General features: G+C 57.2%; 3 protein-coding genes across 4 annotated transcripts in view; all 3 read left to right on the forward strand.

The window, feature by feature from the left end:
- The window catches only part of TSPEAR (thrombospondin type laminin G domain and EAR repeats), a 154,347-nt gene that overhangs the window by 114,603 nt on the left and 15,913 nt on the right, over positions 1–23,831 (forward strand). Inside the window, exons 3-9 of the mRNA XM_047847038.1 lie at positions 12,969–13,207; positions 15,086–15,176; positions 16,847–17,003; positions 18,361–18,492; positions 19,186–19,412; positions 20,853–21,039; positions 22,201–22,430. Coding sequence (XP_047702994.1) covers positions 12,969–13,207; positions 15,086–15,176; positions 16,847–17,003; positions 18,361–18,492; positions 19,186–19,412; positions 20,853–21,039; positions 22,201–22,430 — 1,263 coding nt within the window. The remainder of the gene's footprint in view (positions 1–12,968; positions 13,208–15,085; positions 15,177–16,846; positions 17,004–18,360; positions 18,493–19,185; positions 19,413–20,852; positions 21,040–22,200; positions 22,431–23,831) is intronic.
- LOC125159104 (keratin-associated protein 10-7-like) lies at positions 1,020–2,105 on the forward strand. The gene is made up of 2 exons (XM_047847025.1): positions 1,020–1,848; positions 1,984–2,105. The coding sequence occupies exons 1-2, from the start codon at positions 1,020–1,022 to the stop codon at positions 2,103–2,105; spliced, it is 951 nt and encodes a 316-aa protein (XP_047702981.1).
- On the forward strand, positions 9,876–10,877 carry LOC125159108 (keratin-associated protein 10-9-like). 2 transcript variants are annotated; one of them, XM_047847028.1, is made up of 2 exons: positions 9,876–10,727; positions 10,773–10,877. In XM_047847028.1, the coding sequence occupies exons 1-2, from the start codon at positions 9,876–9,878 to the stop codon at positions 10,875–10,877; spliced, it is 957 nt and encodes a 318-aa protein (XP_047702984.1). The 2 variants fall into 2 exon arrangements, with proteins under 2 accessions (XP_047702984.1, XP_047702985.1); XM_047847029.1 differs by having other exon boundaries at positions 9,876–10,667; positions 10,740–10,877.

Genomic DNA, 23,831 nt, shown 5'->3' on the forward strand with positions numbered 1-23,831 from the left:
TACACAAGTGGCTGTCACTGAGGGAAGTGCGTAAAGGGCGACAGGAGCACCCAGTATAATTTTTTATAACTTCTGGTGAATCTATAATTTCAAACAGATCCACGTAGAAACCCCCAGGCCCACGTGGCTTCACTGCTGGGTTCTATCAGGGGGACACCGACGCCAGGGCAGGATCCTGCAGACCCGCCGTCCGCCTCCTGGCTGGCACAAGACGCTGTCCCCTGCTGTGGCCCCGTCACCCCTCGAGCTTACACCAGGGCACTGCCCAGATCCCCGTCAATGCCACGGAATCACCAAAATCTCTGAGAGTTGTCCTGTGCTGTCATCACTGCTTCCGTGACACCCACACCGCCTCCCCCATGGGAGCACCGCGCACCCATGGGCGTAAGAGACAGACCCGCCCCGGCTGCCTGCCTCCCTCCTGGGGCTGCTGTCTGTGTGCTGGGACCCTCGCGCCCCGCGGCCACACTCCCGCACCTCGGCCGCGGGTGTGCATGTGACAGACCAATGACCCCAGGCTCCCGGTGGCACCAGGTGCCTGCGACGCTGCCCTCTGCTCCCGCCCAGCACGTGGCCCCCCCAGGGGACCTGATGTCCTCCTGGGCCCGCTGGGGCAGTGGGAGCAGGTCTGCACCTTTCTCCCACGTAACCCGCGGAACCCGGTGCAGCCACAAGCAGCCCCATGGGGGGCTGTCACGGCCGTCTGCCACAGGGAAGCACAGACACCCACTTCCCTGACTCCCCACAGGGACCCCGGCTTCCCCGAGGGCCAGACCCCAGTCAGGCGGTCATCAGAACCTCCTGGGCAACTGACTCATCTAATGTGGCTTCCCTGACCTGGCACCACACCAACAAGGAAGGGGGTGAGGCTCCTGTGGGGACAACACAAGCCCAGGGCAGATATAAAAGCCATGGCCTCCCAGGGTACCCGGCACACATTCGCACTCACGCACACACCCACACTCACGCACACACCCACACCCACACCCACTCCCTCCTCCAGCCCCACCGCCCCCGCCATGGCCGCGTCCACCCTGTCCGTCTGCTCCAGCGACCTGAGCTATGGCAGCCGCGTCTGCCTGCCCGGATCCTCGGACTCCTGCCCCGACTCCTCCTGGCAGGTGGACGACTGCCCAGAGAGCTGCTGCGAGCCCCCGTGCTGCGCCCCGGCCCCCTGCCTGACCCTCCTGTGCGGCCCCTCTTCCCCCTGCCAGGGAGACTGCTGCACCCCTGCGTGCTGCAAGCCCGTCTGCTGCACCCCTGTCTGCTGCAAACCCATCTGCTGCACCCCTGTGTGCTGCAAGCCCGTGTGCTGCACCCCTGTCTGCTGTGAGGACTCCCCCTGCACAACCTCTTCATGCTGCCAGCCGTCCTGCTGCACCTCCTCCCCCTGCCAGGGAGACTGCTGCACCCCTGTGTGCTGCAAGCCTGTGTGCTGCACCCCTGTCTGCTGCCAGGACTCCCCCTGCACAACCTCTTCATGCTGCCAGCCGTCCTGCTGCACCTCCTCCCCCTGCCAGGGAGACTGCTGCACCCCTGCGTGCTGCAAGCCCGTGTGCTGCACCCCTGTCTGCTGCCAGGACTCCCCCTGCACAACCTCTTCATGCTGCCAGCCGTCCTGCTGCACCTCCTCCCCCTGCCAGGGAGACTGCTGCACCCCTGTGTGCTGCAAGCCTGTGTGCTGCACCCCTGTCTGCTGCAAACCCGTCTGCTGCACCCCTGTGTGCTGCGAGGACTCCCCCTGCTCAGCCCCGTCCTGCTGCCAACCCAGCCCCTGCTGCAGGCCCTCCTCCTGCGTGTCCCTGCTCTGCCGCCCCGTGTGCAGGCCCACCTGCTGCACCCCTGTCTTCTGCAAGCCCGTCTGCTGCACCCCTGTGTGCTGTGAGGATTCCCCCTGCTCAGCCCCCTCCTGCTGCCAGCCCAGCCCCTGCTGCAGACCCTCCTCCAGTGTATCCCTGCTCTGCCGCCCCGTGTGCCCCCGCCCCGCCTGCTGCGCCCCTGCCTCCTCCTGCTGCCGCCCAGCCTCCTGCGTGTCCCTGCTCTGCCGCCCCGTGTGCCCCCGCCCTGCCTGCTGCGGCCCCGCCTCAGGCCAGTCCTGCTGCTGATGGGCATGTCCCCCCGGGGCCAGCTGGGCTCAGGTCCCACCTGGTGACTGTGGTCTTCCTGGCCACCCATCAGCCCTGACCTTGACCTCCTGCCTCCCAGGAATGCTGACCCCGAAGCTTCCTGGGGCTTCTGCTCCCAGGAGGCACCTGCACCTGTTCTGGGTCACCTGTCCTTCCCTCCCCCTTTCTCTGCTTGGGTCACTTGGCTTTGACTCCTAACCTGTCAGCACCTCTTCAGGAAGCCCAATAAACTCACTTCACCGGCCGATTTGTTTCCTTTCATCTGACCTTCATGGGGGTGCGGGGACCCCAGGGTTTTGCCCAGACACGGTCTCCTCCAGCCACGAACATTTCTAGGAATGAGGGACTGAGCAGTCCCAGAGGCGGGCCTACCTCGTGTGGGCAGGGCCACTGGTGGGACTCACGCCCTGGCCCAGGAAGCTCCGTGCCGGTGGGCCCAGTGCTCAGGGCTTCCCAGGCTGGTCACCTGCACACGGGTCATGGTCTGGGGGTCCTCAGCCCCTGGCCCGTTTCCACCCACAGCCCCATCTGGGCAAACCGGCCCCAGACAAGTGGGTCTGGGTGCTCCAGGGAGTTCTCCCATAGGGAGAACATCCTCTATGGGCCTGGGGTCGTCCTGTGTTCCTCCCACGGGCTCTCCCCATTTAGCAGAAAGGTGATGGAGCGGGGGAGGCAGTGCTCCAGCCAAGATGGGGTAACAGGGATGGGATTCCTTCCCACCTGGGCCAACTCTGAAAGTTGACAAGATCATGAAGCAAGGGTGTCAGATCCCGGGCCCAAGATGCACAGAACCAGTGCACTTGTGAGGGAGATAAGCAAGGTTCCTGTCACTGTTGGTGCCCTCACCACCTGGACAGGATCTCCAGCCCCCGTGCAGGAGGGCGAACCGCACGGAACTCCAAGGACCCCGAGTTCCATAGATGGCCTTGGGAAAAGCCCGGGCAGACAGTGTTGGGGTCAGAGTGCTGGAGAAGAGGCCCCGTCCCAGCGGTCTCCCCACCTGAGACCCTCTGTGCTCTGCCGTGTCCCCTCCCCGGCCCTGGTGCCCACGCTTCTGCTTTCTGTCTCTGAAGCTCCTCACATAAGTGGAATCACATTTCACTCGGCCCAACGTCCTCATGCCTCATCCGTGTTCTAGTCCGACTTGCTTCCCTTTACGGCTGAATAACGTTCCACGGTGTGGACGGGCCACGTCTGCACATCCATCTATCTGCTGAGGGCACCGGGGTCACTGTGAACATGTGTGTCCAAGCCTCTCTTCGAATCCCTACTTGCAGTTCTTCTGAGCATACTCCCAGTATAATCCCCAGACCACAGAGTAAGTCCGTTGCTACTCCTTCAAGAACCACCACACAAGCTTCCACGGTAGCTGGGCCTTTTCTCTCTCCCACTAACGACACGCGAGGACTTCGGTTTGTCCACGTCCTCATCAACACTTGTATTTTCTCCTTGTTACGTATGTAGATTACGTGTTATCTCCTCGTTGTGTTTCTATTTGCGTGAATATTCTATATAATATATGTGGTTAACTCCTTGTATTTACATTTATATAAATATTATGTTATATATTGTATATATATATATTTACCCTAATGGACGTAAGGTGGCTTCTCATGGTAGTTTTGATTTGTGTTTCTCTAGTGATCAGTAACGTGGAGCCTCTTTCACATGCTTATAGGTCACGTAATTTGTACTTCTTCTTTGGAAAAATGTCTATTCAAGTCCTTTGCTCATTTTGGAATTGGGTTGTTTTGTTTTTTGTTGTTGAGTTTCGGGAATTCTCTACACGTGTTATATATAATTTCTTATCACACGATTTTCAGATATTTTCTCTCATTGTATTTAGGTTACCTTTTCTTCTCCATTGGCATTGCCTTCTGATGCAAAATATTTACAATTTTTGTGAAGGCCACTTTTTGTATTTTTCGTATGTTGCCTGTGCCTCTGGTGTCACATCCAGGAAATCACCGCGAAATCCAATGTTGCAAAGCTTTTGCCCTGTGTTTTCTTCTAAGAGTTTTATAGTTTTAGGTCTTCCTTTTAGGTCATGGGTCTATTTTGAGTTCATTTTTGTGTATGGTGTGAGGTAAGAGTCCACTTACCTTCTTGTCCCTGGGGATAGTCAGTTTTGCCTGCACCGCTTGCTGAAGAGACTGTCATTTCCCCATTGAATGGACTCGGTGCTCTTTCAAAAATGATTTCACCTAATATGTTTATTTCCGGACTCTATTCCATTGGTCTGTATGTCTGTTTTTATGCCAGTATCACCCTGTGTTCATTATTGTAGCTTTGTAGTGGTTTCTTTTTCCATATAATTTATTGTCAAGTTAGCTAACATACAGCGCGTACAGGGTGCTCTTGGCTTTGGGAGTAGATTCCCATGATTCATCGCTTACATACGACACCCAGGGCTCATCCCAACAAGTGCCCTCCTCAGTGCCCATCACCCGTTCCCCTCCCCCATCAACCCTCAGTTTGTTCTCTGTATTTAAGAGTCTCTTATGGTTTGCCTTCCTATAGATTTGTAGTTTTGAAATCAAGGAGTGGGAGTCCTCTAGCTTTGTTTTTGTTTTTGTTTTTTTTCAGGATTGTTTTGGCTATGCAGGATCCCTTGATTCCACATGAATTTAAGGATGGGGTTTTAGGTTTCAGTAAAACACCTCACTGAGATTTCACTAGTGATTGTGTTACATCTGTAGATTGCTTGAGATGACAGTGATGTCGTAACGATATTGAGTGTTCCAATCCTTGAACATGGAATGCCTTTCCATTTATTTGTCTTCCTTACTGTGTTTCAGCAATGTTTTGTAGTTTTCGTAGGACAGCTCTTTCACCTCCATGGTTGTTAATTCGTTTTACTTTATTCTTTTTTGGTGCAATTGTAAATGGAATTGTTTTATAAATTCCTTTTGGGGTTGTTCATTAGCAATGTATGGAAACGCAACTGAATTTTGACTTTGTATCCTGCTGTCTTTCTGAATTCATTTGCTAGTGCTAACGGGTCCTTAGGGTTTTTCACAAATAAGATCACAGCGTCTGTGAACAGAGATGACTTGACTTCTTCCGGTCCAATTTGGGCTACTGTATTTTATTCTCTAACTATTCTCCTAGAACTTCCAGTCCTGTGGTGAATAGAGGCAGTGAAAGTGGGCATCTCTGTCTGTCCTGATCTTACAGGAGAAGCTCTCAGTCTTTCACTGTTGAGTATGATGTTTGTTGTGGGATTTTCACATATATATTTTATTTTGTTGAGGTAGTTCCTTCTACTCCTAATTTGTTGAGTGTTTTATCGTGAGAGGGTGTTGAACTTTTTCAAATGCTTTTTCCGCATCAATTGAGATGATCGTGTACTTTTTTCTTTATTCTGGTAATGTTGGCTATTATATTGACTGGTTTTCATATGTGGAACCACCCTTAAATTCGAGAAATAGGTCCTCCTTGGTTGTGGTGCATAATTCCTTTACTCTGCTGCTGAATTCAATTTGCTAGTGTTTTATTGAAGATTTTTGCATCAATGTTCATAAGGGATATTGTTTTGTAGTTTTCTGTTCCTGTAGTGTCTTTGCCTGGCTTTGTTGTCACAGGATTATAAATCTCATAAGATGAGTTGGGGAGCATTCCCTCCTGTTTAACTTTTTTAAAGTTTATAGTGAACTAGGAATGATTGAACAAACTCTGAACCTGATATAAGGCATCTATGAAAAACTTACAGCCAACATCATACTTAATTGTAAAAGACTGAATGCTTTCTGCTAAAGATCAGGAAGAAGATACAGATGTCCTCTCTCACTGTTCCTGTTCAACATCACACTGAAGACTTACCTGTGCAACAAGTGAGGAAAAGAAATAAAACGCATACGTATTGAAAATGAAGAAATGCAGTTGTCTCCATTCCCAGAGGACATGATCATCCACATAGAAAACCCCCAAGAATATACAAAAAACTCCCAGAAATATAAGAGAGTTTGGCAAAGTTGAAGTATGTAAGCCTAAAATAATAAAAATTAATTCATCTATTTTTTTTATTAAAATTTTTTTTGACGTTTATTTATTTTTGAGAGAAAGAGACAGAGCACAAGCAGAGGAGTTTCAGAGAGAGAGAAAGATGAAGCAGGCTCCAGGCTCTGAGCTGTCAGCACAGACCCTGATGTGGGGCTGAACTCACAAACTGCGAGATCATGACCCGAGCCAAAGTTGGATGCTTAATTGAGACACCAGGTGCCCCCAAATTAATTCATTTCTTTTTTTTAATATTTTTAAAAATGTTTTACTTATTTTTGAGAGAGAGAGACAGAGTGTGAGCAGGGGAGGGGCAGACAGAGAGGGAGACACAGAATCCGAAGAAGCCGGATTCGGGGCTGGAACTCACAAACCACAAGATCACGACCTGAGCTGAAGTCGGATACTCAACCGACTGAGCCACCCAGGAGCCCCAATTCATTTGTATATAATAGCAATAAAGAATTGAAACTGAACATTTTTGTTTAAAAGTTTGATTTACAACAGAGTGAAAAATGAAAGCTTAAGTATAAATCTCACAGAATGTGTGCATGAGAATGATAAAAAAAATACCGATGGGAGTAATTTAACAAGACGTAAATAAACGGAGAGCTCGTCTATGTTCTAGGTTACAGTCGGGTAATTGTCGTGACGTCAGTTACCTCCAGACTGATCCACAGATTCAAGGCAATCCCAGCAAGAGATTTTTGTCACTGTGAACAAGCTAATTCTAAACTTATTTGGAAAGGCAAAGAAGCTCCACTACCCAAACCATGTGAAGATGGTGAGCAGGGTTGGTGGACTTCACTACCTGATTCCAGATCTGCTTTAAAACTATAGCAATCAAGACAATGTGATGTCGGCAAAGGGACAGAAGCGTGCAGATTAATGAAACAGGATAGACACACACACCCACATGAAAACAGGCAACTGATTTCTGACACATCAGTGACACAGTGTGTTTGGAATATCTAGATGTCCATATGCAAAAAAAAAAAAGTGAATCTTGACCCATACCTTACACTTAGTGTAAAAATGTAATCAAAATTGATCCTAGGCCTAAATGTAAAATGTGAACGTTTTAAACTTGCAGAAGAAAACACAGGAGAACATTGTGACCGTGTGTTGGGCGGAGTTCTTAGGTTTAATACCAAAGACATGGTCTGAAAAAGAAGGAAATTGATAAGTTGGACTTTACCCATATTAACTCTGATTGCTCCTCAAAAAAGCCGGTAAGAGATACACAACATACAGATCCGTGTCCATCGACCGTGTGCATGACCAGTAGGGCTTCCGGTCAACAGCAGGCAAGAAACAGTTAAGGTCTTGGGGAGTCACAGTTATACACAAATGTTTGACGGTAACTCCCGTGTTAGCTGGAGGTCCACCGTATGCATCCGCGGTGCTTAAAGGACTCTCAAAATTCAATGTCAAGAAAACCTACAGAAGGGAGGGGCCTGAACCCTTGCAGAAATACCAAAAAGACGCATGGATGGCAAATAAACACTCGACACCGTTAGTCATCAGGGCAATGCAGAGGCAAATACAGGAAGATACCCCTGCTCACCGATTAGAATGGCTACTGTTTAACAGAAAGCCGGCAGCCTCAAGTGCTGGCAATGATACACGGCGACTAGAGCTCTACTAGAGCTCTCCGTGCTGTTGGGGAGGGAGGGAACGCAAAAAGGCACAGCCACGGTGCAAAACAGTTTGGCTGGTATTTATTTATTTATTTAGAGAGCACGTGCACAAGCAGGGGAGGGGCAGAGAGAGAGGGAGGGAGAGAAGCCCAAGCAGGCTCGGTGCTATCAGCACAGGGTCCGAGGCAGGGCTTGGAGCCACGAACTGTGAGATCATGACTTGAGCTGAGATCGAGAGATGCGTAACCACCCAGGTGCCCTGTAGTTTGGTGGTTTTTTATCACGTTAAACAGGCTCTTGCCCTGTGACCCAGCGACGCCACTCCTAGGTGCTTACCCTGGAGAAATAAAGACTCGCTGCATTGCAAAAACCTGCACATGATGTTTGTGGCAGCATGTTCATAACCCTCAAAAGCAGGAAGCAATGAAAATGTCCTTCACCGGGAGGGCCTGGGTGGCTCAGTCGGTTAAGCAGCCGACTTCGGCTCAGGCCATGATCTCGCGGTCCGTGAGTTCGAGCCCCGCGTCGGGCTCTGTGCTGACAGCTCAGAGCCTCAAGCCTGTTTCAGCTTCTGTGTCTCCCTCTCTCTGACCCTTCCCCGTTCATGCTCTGTCTCTCCCTGTCTCAAAAATAAATAAAACGTTAAAAAAAATTTTTTTTTAAAAGAAGAAAAAAAAAAGAAAATGTCCTTCACCCGTCGACGGAATAATCAAGTTGTGGTACGTCCATACAGTGGAGTCCACTCAGCAGTAAAGAGAAGAGAACTGTCAGTTCACGACATGCGTGAAGCCCAGTGCATTCTGCTCAATGAAAGAAGCCAGACCCGAAAGGCTGCATACTGTATGCATAGGACATTCTAGAAGAGACACAACTGTAGTGACTGAGAGTCAGTGGTGGCAGGGGTTTGGGATGGGGAACACAAGGGGCTTCCGCATGGTGCCGCCACAGAACGAGTGAAACGTAGAGGGACGCGGGGTGGGACAGCGAACAGTTGCTCTATAGATTCTGTAAGGCCAAGCGGCCAAAATTCTTCCCCCTGAAGACGTCGAGGACTGCAATCTGCTCTTTGCTGATTTTTTTTCTTTTTTGCTCTTGATTATTTGTTATGTTCTGCTTCCCTTTGTTTCTGCACCGAGTTTTGCTGGCCCACGGAGTCCCGTCTGCGTTCATAGACGGTGCGTGAGTAGCAGGGTCTCGGAGCAGCCGCGAACCTTCCCGTCCCGTGCACCAGAGGGCTCAGTGCTGCCGCGTAATCAATCCCATCTCCCTCCAGCTTTGCAGATGTGGTTCCAGGTCTTTAGGCATCTCGGTTCGCTGAGTGGCTTCCAATCACTTCCGATCTCTCTGGAAGCTTCCAGGATGCTTCTTTAGGTTTGGTGTAAGACAACTCACCAGTGTGTCCCGACGTGCAGCATTCTCTGTGTATCTCATCCCACGTTTGGTCAGATTCCACCTCCGAAGACCACATCTCCCTCTGTCTGAGAAATGTTGCCTTTTGTCAATCGGTCTTCCTGGAAAGCTTCATCTGATGAACGTTGGATGCTGTGCACATCATTTCTCTTAGGTTTTGCACAGTCCATCTCTGTCGTTCTGCGCTGAGACACTCTGTCCCCTTCCCGTTCGCTCCTGACTGCCTGGCCTCCACTCAGCACTCGGTGTGCGGACGTCCTGCAGCCGATGGGCAGACCTGTCCCGGCGTTCCGGTCCTTCTGCTCGCTGACCCGGGGATGCATGGTGCTCACCTGGACCGCCGCAAACCCCCGGGCATCAGGGCCACACTGGGCAGTGAGCAGGCTGCATGCCCGTGGGCTCCAGGACTCTAGAGTTTTCCTGTGGTGTTTGCTTAGAGAACCAAAAGTAGTCAGGGGCCAAGCCAGTCCTTAACCATGACAGGCATTTTCCAAGCAGCAAACTCTTTAGTGTAAATAAACCAGAAGTAATAAACACTCTCAGGACTCAGTCAAAACACCAACAAGGAAAGGGAAGTCTTGGTGACAACACACAGCTGGGAGGTATAAAAGCCGACAGACAGCTGGAGCTCCTCACACACTCACACACACACACACACACACTCACACACACTCCCTCCTGCAGCTACACCGCCCCCGCCATGGCCGCGTCCACCCTGTCCGTCAGCTCCAGCGACCTGAGCTATGGCAGCCGCGTCTGCCTGCCCGGGGCCTCGGACTCCTGCCCCGACTCTTCCTGGCAGGTGGACGACTGCCCAGAGAGCTGCTGCGAGCCCCCGTGCTGCGCCCCGGCCCCCTGCCTGACCCTCCTGTGCGGCCCCTCTTCCCCCTGCCAGGGAGACTGCTGCACCCCTGCGTGCTGCAAGCCCGTCTGCTGCACCCCTGTCTGCTGCAAACCCATCTGCTGCACCCCTGTGTGCTGCAAGCCCGTGTGCTGCACCCCTGTCTGCTGTGAGGACTCCCCCTGCACAACCTCTTCATGCTGCCAGCCGTCCTGCTGCACCTCCTCCCCCTGCCAGGGAGACTGCTGCACCCCTGCATGCTGCAAGCCCGTCTGCTGCACCCCTGTCTGCTGCAAGCCCGTGTGCTGCACCCCTGTCTGCTGTGAGGACTCCCCCTGCACAACCTCTTCATGCTGCCAGCCGTCCTGCTGCACCTCCTCCCCCTGCCAGGAAGACTGCTGCACCCCTGTGTGCTGCAAGCCCGTGTGCTGCACCCCTGTCTGCTGCAAGCCTGTCTGCTGCACCCCTGTCTGCTGCAAACCCGTCTGCTGCACCCCTGTGTGCTGCGAGGACTCCCCTTGCTCAGCCCCTTCCTGCTGCCAGCCCAGCCCCTGCTGCAGACCCTCCTCCTGCGTGTCCCTGCTCTGCCGTCCCGTGTGCAGGCCCACCTGCTGCTCCCCTGTCTGCTGCAAGCCCGTCTGTTGCACCCCTGTCTGCTGCAAGCCTGTCTGCTGCACCCCTGTCTGCTGCAAGCCTGTCTGCTGCACCCCTGTGTGCTGTGAGGATTCCCCCTGCTCAGCCCCCTCCTGCTGCCAGCCCAGCCCCTGCTGCAGACCCTCCTCCAGTGTATCCCTGCTCTGCCGCCCCGTGTGCCCCCGCCCTGCCTGCTGCGTCCCCGCCTCAGGCCAGTCCTGCTGCTGATGGGCATGTCCCCTTAGCGCCAGCTGGGCTCAGGTCCCACCTGGTTACTGTGGTCCTCCTGGCCACCCCTCAGTCAGTCCTACCTGTGTTAGGTGGCTGCCTCCACCCAGGACGGGGTCCCCCATGTGTCCACTCTCCTGACCTGACCTTGACCTCCTGCCTCCCAGGAACGCTAACCCCGTGGCTTCCTGGGGCTTCTGCTCCCAGGAGGCACCTGCACCTGTTCTGGGTCACCTGTCCTTCCCTCCCCCTTTCTCTGCTTGGGTCACTTGGCTTTGACTCCTAACCTGTCAGCACCTCTTCAGGAAGCCCAATAAACTCACTGCACTGGCCGATTTGTTTTCCTTTCATCTGACCTTCATGGGGGTGCGGGGACCCCAGGGTTTTGCCCAGACACGGTCTCCTCCAGCCACGAACATTTCTAGGAACGAAGGTCTGAGCAGTCCCAGAGGCAGGCCTACCTCGTGTGGGCAGGGCCACGGGTGGGACTCACGCCCTGGCCCAGGAAGCTCCGTGCTGCTGGGCCCAGTGCCCAAAGGCAGAACAGGGGGACGTGGGGATTCGGTCCCAGCAGGTGCCATAGCTGCGAGGTCAGTGCTCCTTCCCGGCCACCTGCCCAGGTCCCAACCGTCACCATGTGAGGATTCTGTCCTGACTTAGTGGGTTTGGCTTCCACGCCTCACCCCCACTCCCTCCCCTGTGGAAGGTAAGTGCAGGCGGGGCATCCCACCGTGGAAACTAACGGGGCCACGCGTGTCCCTCAGCACACAGGCCACATAACCCAGGCCACGCTAAGTGTATTTTACTGGCTTAGGTGTTAAGTTAAATACGAGGGCCAGGGAGGCTTTAATTTCTTCAGCGGAACGGTTGCACGGGTTTGGTCACAGTGCCCCTGGCCGAGGCTCGCTGCAGAAACCACAGTGCAGAGTTTCCCCCGGCCCTGGCACCCGGCCGGTCACTTTCATGCCGTGGCCCCTTTCCCTGTGTTAGGCTGGGAAGCAGTAGACCCTAAGCCGCAACGACGGATAATCAAGGATGCGTCTACCACGTGCGGCTGGCCTTAGCGTTCCGTGTCCATTTCAGCGCAGCCATCCCGCTGTCCTTGTGCAGACTTTTCTGTCTTCCCCGACCGGCCCCCTTCCCCGCCTCCCCAGGCCTGGCGCCCCCGTTCCAGGCTCCGCCCCTGAACGTGACTGGACTAGGTCTCTCACAGAAGTGGGCCGTGCGGTATTTGTCCTTGGTGATGGCTTACTTCACTCAGCGTGACGTCCCCCGGGTTCGTGCGTGTGGACGCTGAAGCCTCTTTGTAAGGCTGGGTGATATTCACTGTATGGCTAGAGCACATCTCACCGCACTTACCTTTGCCGACGTGGGTGCCTCTCTCGGGGACCCTGCTGTCAGTCCTGTCGGGCGTCGGAGGTGGGCTTGCGGGGACACGTAACAGTCCTATACTAACTTTTCCGGGACCACGGGCTGTGTTCTAGAACAGCTATGCCGTTTGGCAATCCCACCACCAGGGCGGACGGCTTCCGATCTCTCCACATCCTCAGCGGCACTAGTTTCTGGTATTCTGATAGCGGCCATCCTGACAGGTTGGAGCAGGGATCTGGTGGATCACAGACCTTGGTCACCGCAGTAGGCCCTGCCCTGGGAGCCCTGTCCTCCCGCCACACCTCCCCTCCCACACCTCCCCTGCCTATCCTCCCTCACCCATCCTGCCTCCCACGCCCCGCCCTCCCCTGCCCGCCCCCCCCACCTGTCAATGCCTCCCCTGCCCCGCCCTCCCCTGTCCCACCCTCCCCTGCCCCACCCTCACCTGCCCCGCCCTCCTCCCCTGAGCCCTCCCCCACCCTCACCTGCCCCGCCCTGCCTCACCTGCCCCCTCCCCTGTCCCGCCTGCCAGCCCCCCTCCTGTGCACTATTCTCCCCTGCCCCACCCTCCCCTGTCCTCCTCCCCTGCCCCGCCCTCACCTGTCCATCCTCCCCTGCCCCACCCTCTCCTCTCCCCCTCCCCTATCCCGCCCTGCACTGCCCCGCCCTCCCCTGCCCCGCCCTCACCTGCCCCGTCCCCTGCCCCGCTCTCTCTTGCAGAAGAACGAATACCTGTTCACTGTGGTGACGGAGGAGTCTGACGGGCTGTTGCTGGGTCTGCGGTACTCGCCCACCAGGCTGCACTTCCTGTTCCTCAGCCAGGACGCGGCGGGGGCCTGGCAAACCCGCGTGACCTTCCTCAGTCCCGCTCTGATGGACAACCAATGGCACACGCTGGTCTTGGCCGTGTCCGAAGGATCCTTTTCCCTCACCGCGGACTGCGGCGTCCCCGCGGACATGTAGGTAGCGGGGCGCCAGGGGAGGGCCGGGTGCTGCCGGACACGGCGGGTCCAGGGCCGCGGGGCGGGCCGGCTGGCCGGGTGCTGCGGGCACCGTGCGCCCTGGGCTCGTGCCCGTGGGCGAACAATCTTTAGGGACCATCCCCTGAAGCGGGAGCGCAGGGTCATCAGCAGGGTCGGCCACCAAACCCGTCCTCCAGAGCGGCCGCAGTGGGTGGGGGCAAGTGCAGGCGCCCAGGCCGGGTAGGTTGGACTTGGCTGGGGGGGGGGGGGGGGACTGTGCCTTGCAGAGCGGGGTCACCATCAGGAAACACGCAGAGGAAGGTCACAGAGAGCTCAGGCACCAGAGCCAAACTGAACCTGCAGCCTGACTGGGCCTTGTGATTTTCAACACATCGTTTGGCCCAAGACCCGGTTTGCCCGTCGGGACGAGTGAATAGTCACTCTGACCCCAAATAAACATGCAGAGTAGCCCTTCTGGCAGCTTCGGCACAGCCCCAGGCACCAGCAGACTGAGTTCCCTCCCTGCCCTCGCCGTCGCCTGGTCACTAGGCTGGACCAGGGAGCGTCGGTCCCCATAGTCCCACCGGCTCGTGACGACCATCCTGGCTCAGTGGGGCTGGTGACTCTCTTAAATCACAAATTGTCCGGTTTACATTAAAATCCATCATTATTCCAGATACTCCTTTCAGAGGTAGAATCTCACTGTGCTCTGTTACTATGAAACTTATTGCATAATAAAAAGAGTCTTTGCCATTCGGACACTTTGTTTAAACCCGTCTCTACCACAAGGGCTCCCTCTGCTCCCAAGCGCGTCAGGGCCTTTACCAGGGTGATGACGGTGGGGACCCAGCAGTGGGAGCAGCTCTGTGATGGGGAGGGGGAGGGGGCCAAGGAAGGGGAGGGAAGGAGCCGCGGCTACAGCCAGTGGCAGCCAAGGAGGACTCCGGGGCCTGGGGGTCGGGCATCACAGGCCTCGTGGGCACCACGGAGGGCGCGGTGTGATCAGAGCACGGGGGATTCTGGGACGGCGCTCAGAAAGTGGCCTCACCACGGCCAGCTGCAGCCCGATGCAGGCCTGGAAGGAGCAGGTTCTTACAGGGGGAGATGCCTGGCTCATCCACCCCCGAGGCTCCAGTCAGGCCCTCCCCTCCAGCAGGCACCCACCTTCTCCCCCACCCTCGGGGTGCAGCATCCACTTCCGCGTCAAGACCCAGCTCTGGCCACATCTGCCAACGCCTCCCAGGCCATCAGCGAGGACCCTTCCCGCCCGGACACCATCTGTTTCCCCATAGGCGTGGTGGAGGGTGGGCAGGCTGGGGACTCAGTGCCGCTGGGAGCCACTAGAGTTTCCAGAGAGATGGGAGAACCCCTGAACGGACACCTCTGTGGCCACGCTTTTGCAGAAGACTCTTGTCCTGGGGAAAAGAGCGCTCCTCAAATTCACGTCCACCAGAACCCTGCAATGCAAACTTGCTTAGAGACAGAGTCTTTGCAGGTGTAATCAAGTTAAGTTGAGGTCGTGACTGCAGTCGGGCGGGCCCTGACCCAGAGCCTGGTGTCCTTATAAGGAGAGGCACAGACAAGGCCATGTGAAGACAGGCAGAGGGGGTGACGTAGCTACAAGCCAGGGAATACCAGAAAGCCCAGAGCTAGATGAGCCTCCAGAGGGAGCGGGACCCTGCAACGCCCTGACGTCAGACTCCCGGCCTCCAGAACTGTGGATAATCTGCCACCTAAGCCCCCAGTATGGGGTGTTCATTACAGCCACCCTGGGAAACTGATACCCCCGTGCACTGCTTCCCCTGTCCTTTTCTGCATAAACGGGCTGTGACGCTGCTCTCCCATGGCCCTAAAGCCACCCTCAAATGTTTTCAGAATGGCTGACGTGCCCTTCCCGGCCACCCTCTCGGTGCGAGGAGCCCGATTCTTCATCGGCAGCCGGAAGAGGACCAAAGGCCTGTTCACGGTAAGCACGGGAGGGGCTGCCTGTCTGGCCTCCCAACAGCAGTGCTCACAGAGGGGCCGTCACTACAGGCCCCGTGTCCTCACACTCTGATCCGACAGATCGGTGTGTGCCGCACGGGAGCAGGGAGCCCTGGGGTACATGGGGCTCCACACTTGCGAGGCACAATTTACCACAGGGCCTTTTCACTCGCCGTTCCCTCTTCCTGGCACACTCATCCCCACTGTCACCACAGATCACACCCTGTACCCTCAGGACCTCGCCCCATGTCATCCTCCTTGGAGACCTTCCCCTACCACTTGGAGAAGATGAGCCTTGCACCCAACCCCTTCTCCTGGTTGTCTTTCCTCCATAGCCCTGACCACTCTCAGACCAGCTGTGTGTTTGCTCATTGGCTGTCTCTCCCATAGAGGGCAGGTGAGGGACCCTGTTCCATACTGTGTCCAGTTTCTAGACCCATGCGTGATATATAATAGGTGCTTGGTGAATATTTGTGGATGGCATGTTTGGATGGATGGATGGACAGATGGATAATTGTATGGGTGGTGGGTGGACATATGGATGGATGGATCAGTGATGGACGGATAGATGGGTGAACATAAGGCTGAGTGACAGATGGGTAGATAGATGGATGAGTGATTGATGGACATATGGGTGAATGGATGGGTGGATGGATGGGTGATGGATGGAGATATGGGTGAATGGATGAGTGGATGGATGGATGGGTGGATGGATGGGTGATGGATGGACATATGGGTGAATGGATGAGTGGATGGATGGATGGGTGGATGGATGGGTGATGGATGGACATATGGGTGAATGGATGGGGGGATGGATGGATGGATGGGTGGGTGGGTGGATGGATAGATGGGTGGGTGGATGGAAGGGTGGATGGATGGTTGGCTGGATGGATGGGTGATGGATGGACATATGGGTGAATGGATGGGGGATGGATGGATAGATGGGTGGATAGATGGATGGATGGGTGGATGGATGGGTGATGGATGGACATATGGGTGAATGGATGGGTGGATGGGGGATGGATGGATGGATGGATAAGTGGATGGATGGGTGGATGGATGGATGATGGATGGACATATGGGTGAATGGATGGGTGGATGGGTGGATGGGTGGATGGATGGATGGATGGACAGATGGGTGATGGATGGACATATGGGTGAATGGATGGGGGGATGGAGGGATGGGGGGATGGATGGATGGGTGGGTGGGTGGATGGATGGATGGGTGGGTGGATGGAAGGGTTGATGGCTGGCTGGCTGGATGGATGGGTGATGGATGGACATATGGGTGAATGGATGGGGGATTGATGGATGGGTGGGGGGATGGGGGGATGGATGGATGGGTGATGGATGGACAGACAGATGGACAGATGGATGGATGAACAATGCAGCCCAGTCACTCTAGGCTGGTTCACAGGAAAAACCCCTTCCATGGCTGTTGCCTTAGAATGGTGTAGAATTATCCACCATTGCTCCCAGTGCTCCCCACACTCCCAACCTATTAGCAGATTCTTGTCACCTGGCTCTTGAGGTGGCCAGACCTTCAGTCCTCATTCTCACCCCTCCACCAGGGTCTGGCCAGGCTGAGCCCAGGGGTGGGTCCAAGCACTCTCTAGCAACGATGTTCTGAGCATGCTCTCCGTCTCTCTGCAGGGCCTGGTGAGGCAGCTGGTCTTACTGCCTGGCTCGGATGCCACCCCAAGGCTCTGTCCCTGCAGGAGTCCCGAGCTGGCTGTGCTGTCCATCCCCCCAGTCCTGCAGGGCCCCCCGGGGAAGCCAGAAGATAATGAGGTGCTAAAATATCCCTATGGTTAGTAGGTCAAAGCCACCCACTCCCCCTCACTTATGGCAGACCCTGAGAGCCTTGTCACTTGGTAACAGAGAAAGGAAGGTGACTATTAAGTTGACAGAGGGACTGGCCTGATGCAGATGGGCAGGGGTCCTGCCTAATGGCCACCGGAGAGCCTGGTTCTTCCTGGACCCCAGTGCTTTCCCTGACCTCGTCTTCCTTCTCTTGAGCCTCTGACTTCCATCTGCTGCCTGTTTTGTCCCCAGAGAAGTATTTGGGGTCTTTACCCCCATCCCTCTCTGATAGGCATCTAAGCCTCAGCCCCCACCCCAGCGGGGACCCCAAACTGTGAGAGGCACATTCCAATTGTCCGTGACCCCCCAGCCCAGAGGGTCCCCAGCATTTAGCCCATGCTTGTGTCTCCTGGGGCTGAAGTCACCATGCTGCGTATAAGCCACACACCCCGCCCCGGCGAAGCCGGATCCCGCCCCCACTGCAGCCCCCACCACTCAGCGAGGCGGGGGAGACAGCCCCAGCCCCTCCTCAGCCTCACGGTCATGCCTCACCAGTCAGGGGACGCCCCTTAAGCACATCCGCCTTTACACTCCCCTCCTGGGATGGGGTTTCCAAACTCCCAGAAGCACCAGCTGTAGCTTTTTCTATCGTGCTGGAGAGAGCTTTAATGGTCTATAAACTGATGCAGTTTGTTGTCATGCTATGTTGAATAATTTTGTAGGAACGGTACAACTTGGAATGATTTTTATAGTAAAAGAAGAGACACAGAGGAAAATAATTTCCCTGCACAGTGATATTTTCATATGCTACACGGGAAGTTTGCACATGTGTCCCGTCATCTCAGAATAGGCGGGAGGCAGGACTGCCCCCTTGGGGCTCTGCTGGGCGCTACGTCAGGTCGAGGTGCCCCGGGTCACAGTCGAGGTGCGGGTGTCGGCTTGGCGGCGACAACGATGTCGCTGTGAATCCGCCACGCGGCATCACCGGGACGTGCGGGCCTGGCTCGAAATGAGGTGTAACCACCAGCAGCGATGGGGTCAAACGCCGCGGAATAGGCAAAACTCAAGCTTAGATAAACTGATGCCAGGGAGAGAGGTCTGAGCGGCGAGCAGGGCAGTGGGTGTGCGATCACCAAGGCTTTTCCAAGGGGGGAGGGCCGCCCTCTGGAGTGGGCAGTGAGGCTGGCAGGAAGCCGGACGGCGTGCATCCCGCCCCACGGACACCCGGGGGGGAGCAGGCCACAATGGAGACCCCTGTGTCCTCATGGTCCCCACACGCAGAGGCAAAGGTGGGACCGCCTGGGTCAGGGGTCCTCCTCCAGGGAGCATGTTCTCTGGACACTCCCCTTCCTTGTTCCCCCCAGAAACCGACCTGAAGGTGACTCTGGGGTCCCGGCCTCCGTGCACCAAAATGGAGGATGCCCAGTTCTGGTTTGATGCTAGCCGGAAGGGGCTGTTCCTGTGTGTGGGCAGCCAGTGGGTCTCCGTGTTAGCAGGTGAGGAGGGCGGCGCGCCTCCTGGGGCTCTGGGGACTCGGGGGTTCTTCTTGGAGCCAGCATGACTTGGGAATAGGGAGGACCCCCCCGGACAGCAGGCTGCATATTCAACCTGGAGACGCGTGTCCTCCTGGGCGGGACACGAGGGGGGCAGGGCTCGCCACCCCTCCCCTCGTGCACGTCCAGTCCCCGTCGAGGGGACACCCTCCTCGTGCCATGTCTGCCCCCGTCACACATGCTGGGGGTGACACCAGGAGCCTGGATGTATGTTGTTCCCCTGGGACCTTCCGGCAGAGCCTTCCGCATGGGGACAGGGGGGTCGAGGTCACCCAGCGCGCTCTGGACAGTCACCCACGGGAAACGGGAGCTGGCTGCGGCCGCCGCCCTCGGCCGCTGACCCCGCTGCTCATGGGCACAGCTTTGTGTAGAGCAGCGGGCGTGGGAAATGTCTAGTGAGGACGCGACACGTCAGTTCCGTCCCTTCAGCGTCCCTGGACACCGCATAGACCCTAAAACCCGCACAGCCTCCCCTGATGGCCTCTCCATGAGGGTGAAATGCCCCCAGGCGAACCACCCTGGCAATCGCTGATGCTGTGGGGTCACGGCTCGGGGCCCTGGGGTCACACTCCCAAGCCGGCCTATCGGCTTCCATGCGGGGAGGCATTAAGTGGGTCTCCACGTTTCTACCGCCAGCCAAGGAGAAACTGGACTACGTGGAAGAACATCAAAGCCTGTTCACCGACTCGGAGACGCTGGGCATCGAGGTCTTTGCCATCCCCGAGGCCGGGCTCTTCGTGGCAGCCGCCAACCGCAAAGCCACGTCCGCCATCTACAAGTGGACCGATGGGAAGTTCGCCTCCTACCAGAACATTCCCACGCACCAGGCACAGTCCTGGAGACACTTCACCATTGGGAAGAAGGCAAGTCTGCGTTCGGAGACTTTCTCAATCCCTCTTATCTTGGAGAAACCCGGAGTCCAAAGGTTGGGACCCCTTCCGTAGGAAATACGGGAAGAGTATTCCTCGTGGTTTCAAAGTCTTACTTAGGTTCTGAGGGGCTTTCGAGATCAGACACTTGGTGGGGTCTCTAAGTCCAAAGTGTGACGTGCCTTTGGCTTCCTACAAAATAAAGACAAGACCATTCCTAAGATGCTGTCAAGTCCGTGTAGACCCATTGTGACTAAATTGAGAGCTTGTTGGCTCACTTGATGAGCTGGTCAACAGCGTAGAAAGCATCTCAGAATGCGGACGACCACGGTCCTGTCTCCTTGACTCACTCCAGGTCCCGAGGACATGCGGTGTCCAAACGGAGAGGGACAGGCCCTTAGGTGAGGGTGTGAGACCCTCATGGACAGCCCCCTCCCAGCCGGGGCTGGATGGACCAGAGGGCATGGGGGGGGGGTGGTCTGAGCCGCGCCCCCAGGACGATGCACTCTCTCCCCAGCCCCGACACCCTCTGCTGCAGTGTCAGTGGCCGAGGCCCTCCCCCCACGACCCCGTGCCCGTCCTCCAAAGCGCTCACTCGCCAACACGAGTGTGCCCCGTGCGGCCCTGCCCTCACTAGGTGCACCCTGACGAGGAAACAGCCAGCAGGTCAGACAGACCTTTAGGCCACCGCCCACCATGGCCCAGCCGTGCTCCCAGTCCAGCATGGCGGATGAGCGACTGGTGCTCTGGCCTTTTGGTTGATGACATTTTCATTATAAAAAATGCAAACTTTTCTTTTTTTATTTTAGAGAGAGTGCGAGAGCACAAACAGGGAGGGGCAGAGAGAGAGAGAGAGAGAGGGAGAGAGAGAGAATCCCAAACAGGCACCATACTGTCAGCTCAGAACCCAGTGCAGGGCTCGATCCCCCAACCATGAGATCATGGCCTGAGCCGAAATCAAAAGTCAGACGCTTAACCAACTGAGCCACCCATGGGCCCCTAAGAAATGTTAACTTCACGTCAAGAAATATTAGGAAATTCAGAAAAACATTTCACCAAAGCAGGTGCCGGGCTCACTAAGCGCACGCTCGCTTCCGGGCTCAGTAGACACACCCCACACGCCGAGCCGGCTTGCCTCCTGGTCCCATCCCATGTTGGGCACCTGCGTGTCCTACTCAGCTATGTGACAACACGTGCGTCTGTGCGGGAGGAGGACGTGATCGTGTGTTTCTGCTCGTCCGGGTGATGAGAGAGTTCTGTGCACAGAGCCGTTCCTGATTTTGGAGACAAAAATGGAGACAACAGACTGATGAACTTGACTGACAGATCCGGAGAGACAGTGGCCATCGGACAGAGACGCAGGCGCTCAGAAGATCAGCCCCAGGCCCCTCACACAGGTGACAAGAACCAAGTGTCCCGGGTCCTGTCTTTCAGGTCTTCCTGGCTGTGGCTAATTTTGAACCGAATGAGAAGGGCCAGGAGTTCTCTGTCATTTACAAATGGAGCCACAGGAAACTGAGGTTCACACCGTACCAGAGGGTCCCCACCCACAGCGCCCGGGACTGGGAAGCTTTCGAGATGGCCGGGGAGCACTTCCTGGCCGTGGCCAACCACAGGGAAGGTAGGCTGTGGCCTCCCACCTGGAAGGGAGCCACGGAGCGGGGGGGCTGACTCACCCGAACCCTCACCTCATGACCACGTTATAATAAGCCACACCCAGCCTGATTCTTCGGGCTTGGCCATCTGACAGTGACGTCTGAGGGTGAACACACCTGAGCACCCTGTCAGCGTCCGGGCAGGCGGACAGGCAGGCACAGTCCGTGCGGGTGCCTGCCCTTGGGAGAGCGGTTATGGAAACGCGGGCCGCCTGGCTGCACAGACTGCCACATTCGAAACTGACCACCCGACTGACTAACCAACCAAGTGACTAACCTTCCCGGAGGAGGTGACTGAGGCAGGTGTGAAGGCCAGCTGTTCGCCCGGCATGCCCGTGTCCCCTGGAGGGACGTCGGCGTGGACTCCGGCTGGCAGAACAGACTCGCTGGAAGGATGGGGAGGCTTGTTTGCCCCAGAACATGCCTTCTGCACACAGACCCTGTGACACAGCGGGTGCGGTGGGGGGGACAGGCCTGGCAGAGGCCGGGAAGCCTGGTTTCTGGGTCAGTGACGGCCTGAGTGACCGCAGCAGGCCCTTCCTGGGTGTGTAACTCTCAAGGGCAGGGTTCAAGGCAGCTGTGCCCACAACCCGCGGGGGAAGAGCCCTGCCTCCCGGCTCATGGGCAGGGGGACCCCAGGGCCCGCTCCCCAGTGCTCCCCAGGGAGATGAGTGTTCCGGGAGAGGCTGGCCCAGCCAGGGGGGCTCCTGGGAGCATGTTGCGGGGAGGGGCCTTCCGGGCAGAGGGTCAGGAAGTGCAAAGGCCTGACCCGTGGGGGACAGTGAGAGCAGGGGGCTCTCAGAGGGAGAGAACAGGGGGCAGTGTGAGCAGTCAGGCTAGGGAGGGGTGGGGGCCCCATCTCCAAGACAGAGGGCCGCGGGGCAACGGGTCTGGAGCCCTCAAAGGCGGGGACCCAGGGAGGGCCTTCCTCTGGGCGCAGGGACAGGGAGTGCGGGGTGAGCAGGGAAGGTGTCCGGTGGCCAGAGGCCTCGGTGCACAGGACAGACCCCTCCCTCCGGCCTGGGGCAGGGCCAGGGCGGGCCAGGGCTCCACCACGGCTGCCGTGAGGCCTCGGAAGTCTGCCTCCCCCCCCCCCCCCGCCCGCCAACGCGGCTGCTTGGTGGCAGGTGATAACCACAACATCGACAGCGTCATCTACAAGTGGAACCCGAGGACCCGACTCTTCGAGGCCAACCAGACCATTGCCACCTCGGGCGCCTACGACTGGGAGTTCTTCACTGTGGGGCCCTACTCCTTCCTGGCGGTGGCCAACGCCTTCAACGGCACGTCCACCAAGGTGCACTCCCACCTGTACGTCTGGCTCCTTGGCTCCTTCCAGCTGTTCCAGGCCTTCCTGGTAAGGAGCCGGCGGGAGGCCCGCGTCTCACCCCTGCCGGGCCGCGTGGCACCTGCGGCGTGGCGGCCGGAGCCGGGACCCCCACCCCAGACCCTCCTCACCCAGGCACCTCCCCCACAGGGCTCAGGCTGAGCCCGTGTTGCCTGCAGCAGCCTGTTACCCCGAGTAGGGCCTGGGGGGCCCTAACGTGTGGCGGGAGGGCCCCTGGCCTGCCCTCCCTCCGGCACGGGGCTCCCCCGGGCAGCACCGGGTGCTCGGGGGCCCTCATGCTCCCCGACTCGCCTTTGTGGGGGCGTCAGGCTCCTGTCCTGGGGCAGCTGAGCAGCGGCCCCGGGCCCGCCCAGGGGTGAGGGACGGGGCAGCACTGCCCACTTCTCCGTCAGACCATGAGTGTCCCGTAGCTGGTTCCAGGCTCCTGGGCTACCCGCTCGTGAGCAGAGGATTATGAAGAGGAAGCACAGGTGCTGGTGGGGGGCGGGGAGTGGGGGGCCACTGTCTCAGTCTCAGGGCTGGAACTGGCTGCCCATCTGTTTTCCTGGTGGAGCCGTGGGGACTCCCTGTCTACCTCTGGGAATGGTGGAGAGGATGCAGCACCAGTGTGACTCCTTCCTCCCTGGATCCTTCTGGAACATTCCTTTTCTGGTTTATCTGTCCCCTCATCTGCCCAGGAGAAATGCTTCAAAGGCCCTCTGAGCCTCGGGGTGGTGGCTCCTTTGGCATTGGACATCCCAGCGAGGCATCCTGTGCGGGCAGTGCCCACAGCTTGAGGCCGGTGGTCACAGGACAGAGGAGGGAACACGGGAACACACGGAACCCACCCTCCCTTCGGCTCTGCGGGGAACTGGGAAGGGCAGGCGGGCTTTGCTAAGCAGCGCCTACCTTGAGACCAGCAGCCGTGCAGAGAGGCTGTAGTGACCGAAGGCAGTCTAGAACATTCCACACGTGCCGTCCCATCTAGGACAAGCCTGGAGGTAGCACGTGGGGTGGGCCTCAAACGCAAGGGAGGAAAGATGAAGTTCAATGTTTCGGGCTCGCTCCTCTGCGGGGCGGTGGAGGGGTAGCATAGGGAGGTGGAGCGCTCAGAGGAGCCCGCGGCGAGGACACGGACGGGCTCGCGGACAGCAGCTCGAGCCAGTTCCTGTTTGTTCCTGCCACCAGACTGGGCTTGCACCGGTCACGGCCGGCCGGCTGGAGGCCGAGGCGCTGTCCGCCGCCCGCTTGGGGGGCTCACGCCGCAGCCCCCCCAAATCCCAGCCAGGGCACCGCGTCCCAGCGACGTTAGGACAAGCCCCAGAGGGCGAGGACAGCTGCAGGAGGGGCAGCCGGGTCCCCGAGCGCTGACATTGCCCCAGAGGGTGTGGGCGTGAGCGGGGAGCCGGCCCGACCCCGAGTTTCCCGGCA

This window comes from Prionailurus viverrinus, unplaced genomic scaffold, assembly GCF_022837055.1.
Source record: "Prionailurus viverrinus isolate Anna unplaced genomic scaffold, UM_Priviv_1.0 scaffold_42, whole genome shotgun sequence".
NCBI lineage: Eukaryota > Metazoa > Chordata > Mammalia > Carnivora > Felidae > Prionailurus > Prionailurus viverrinus.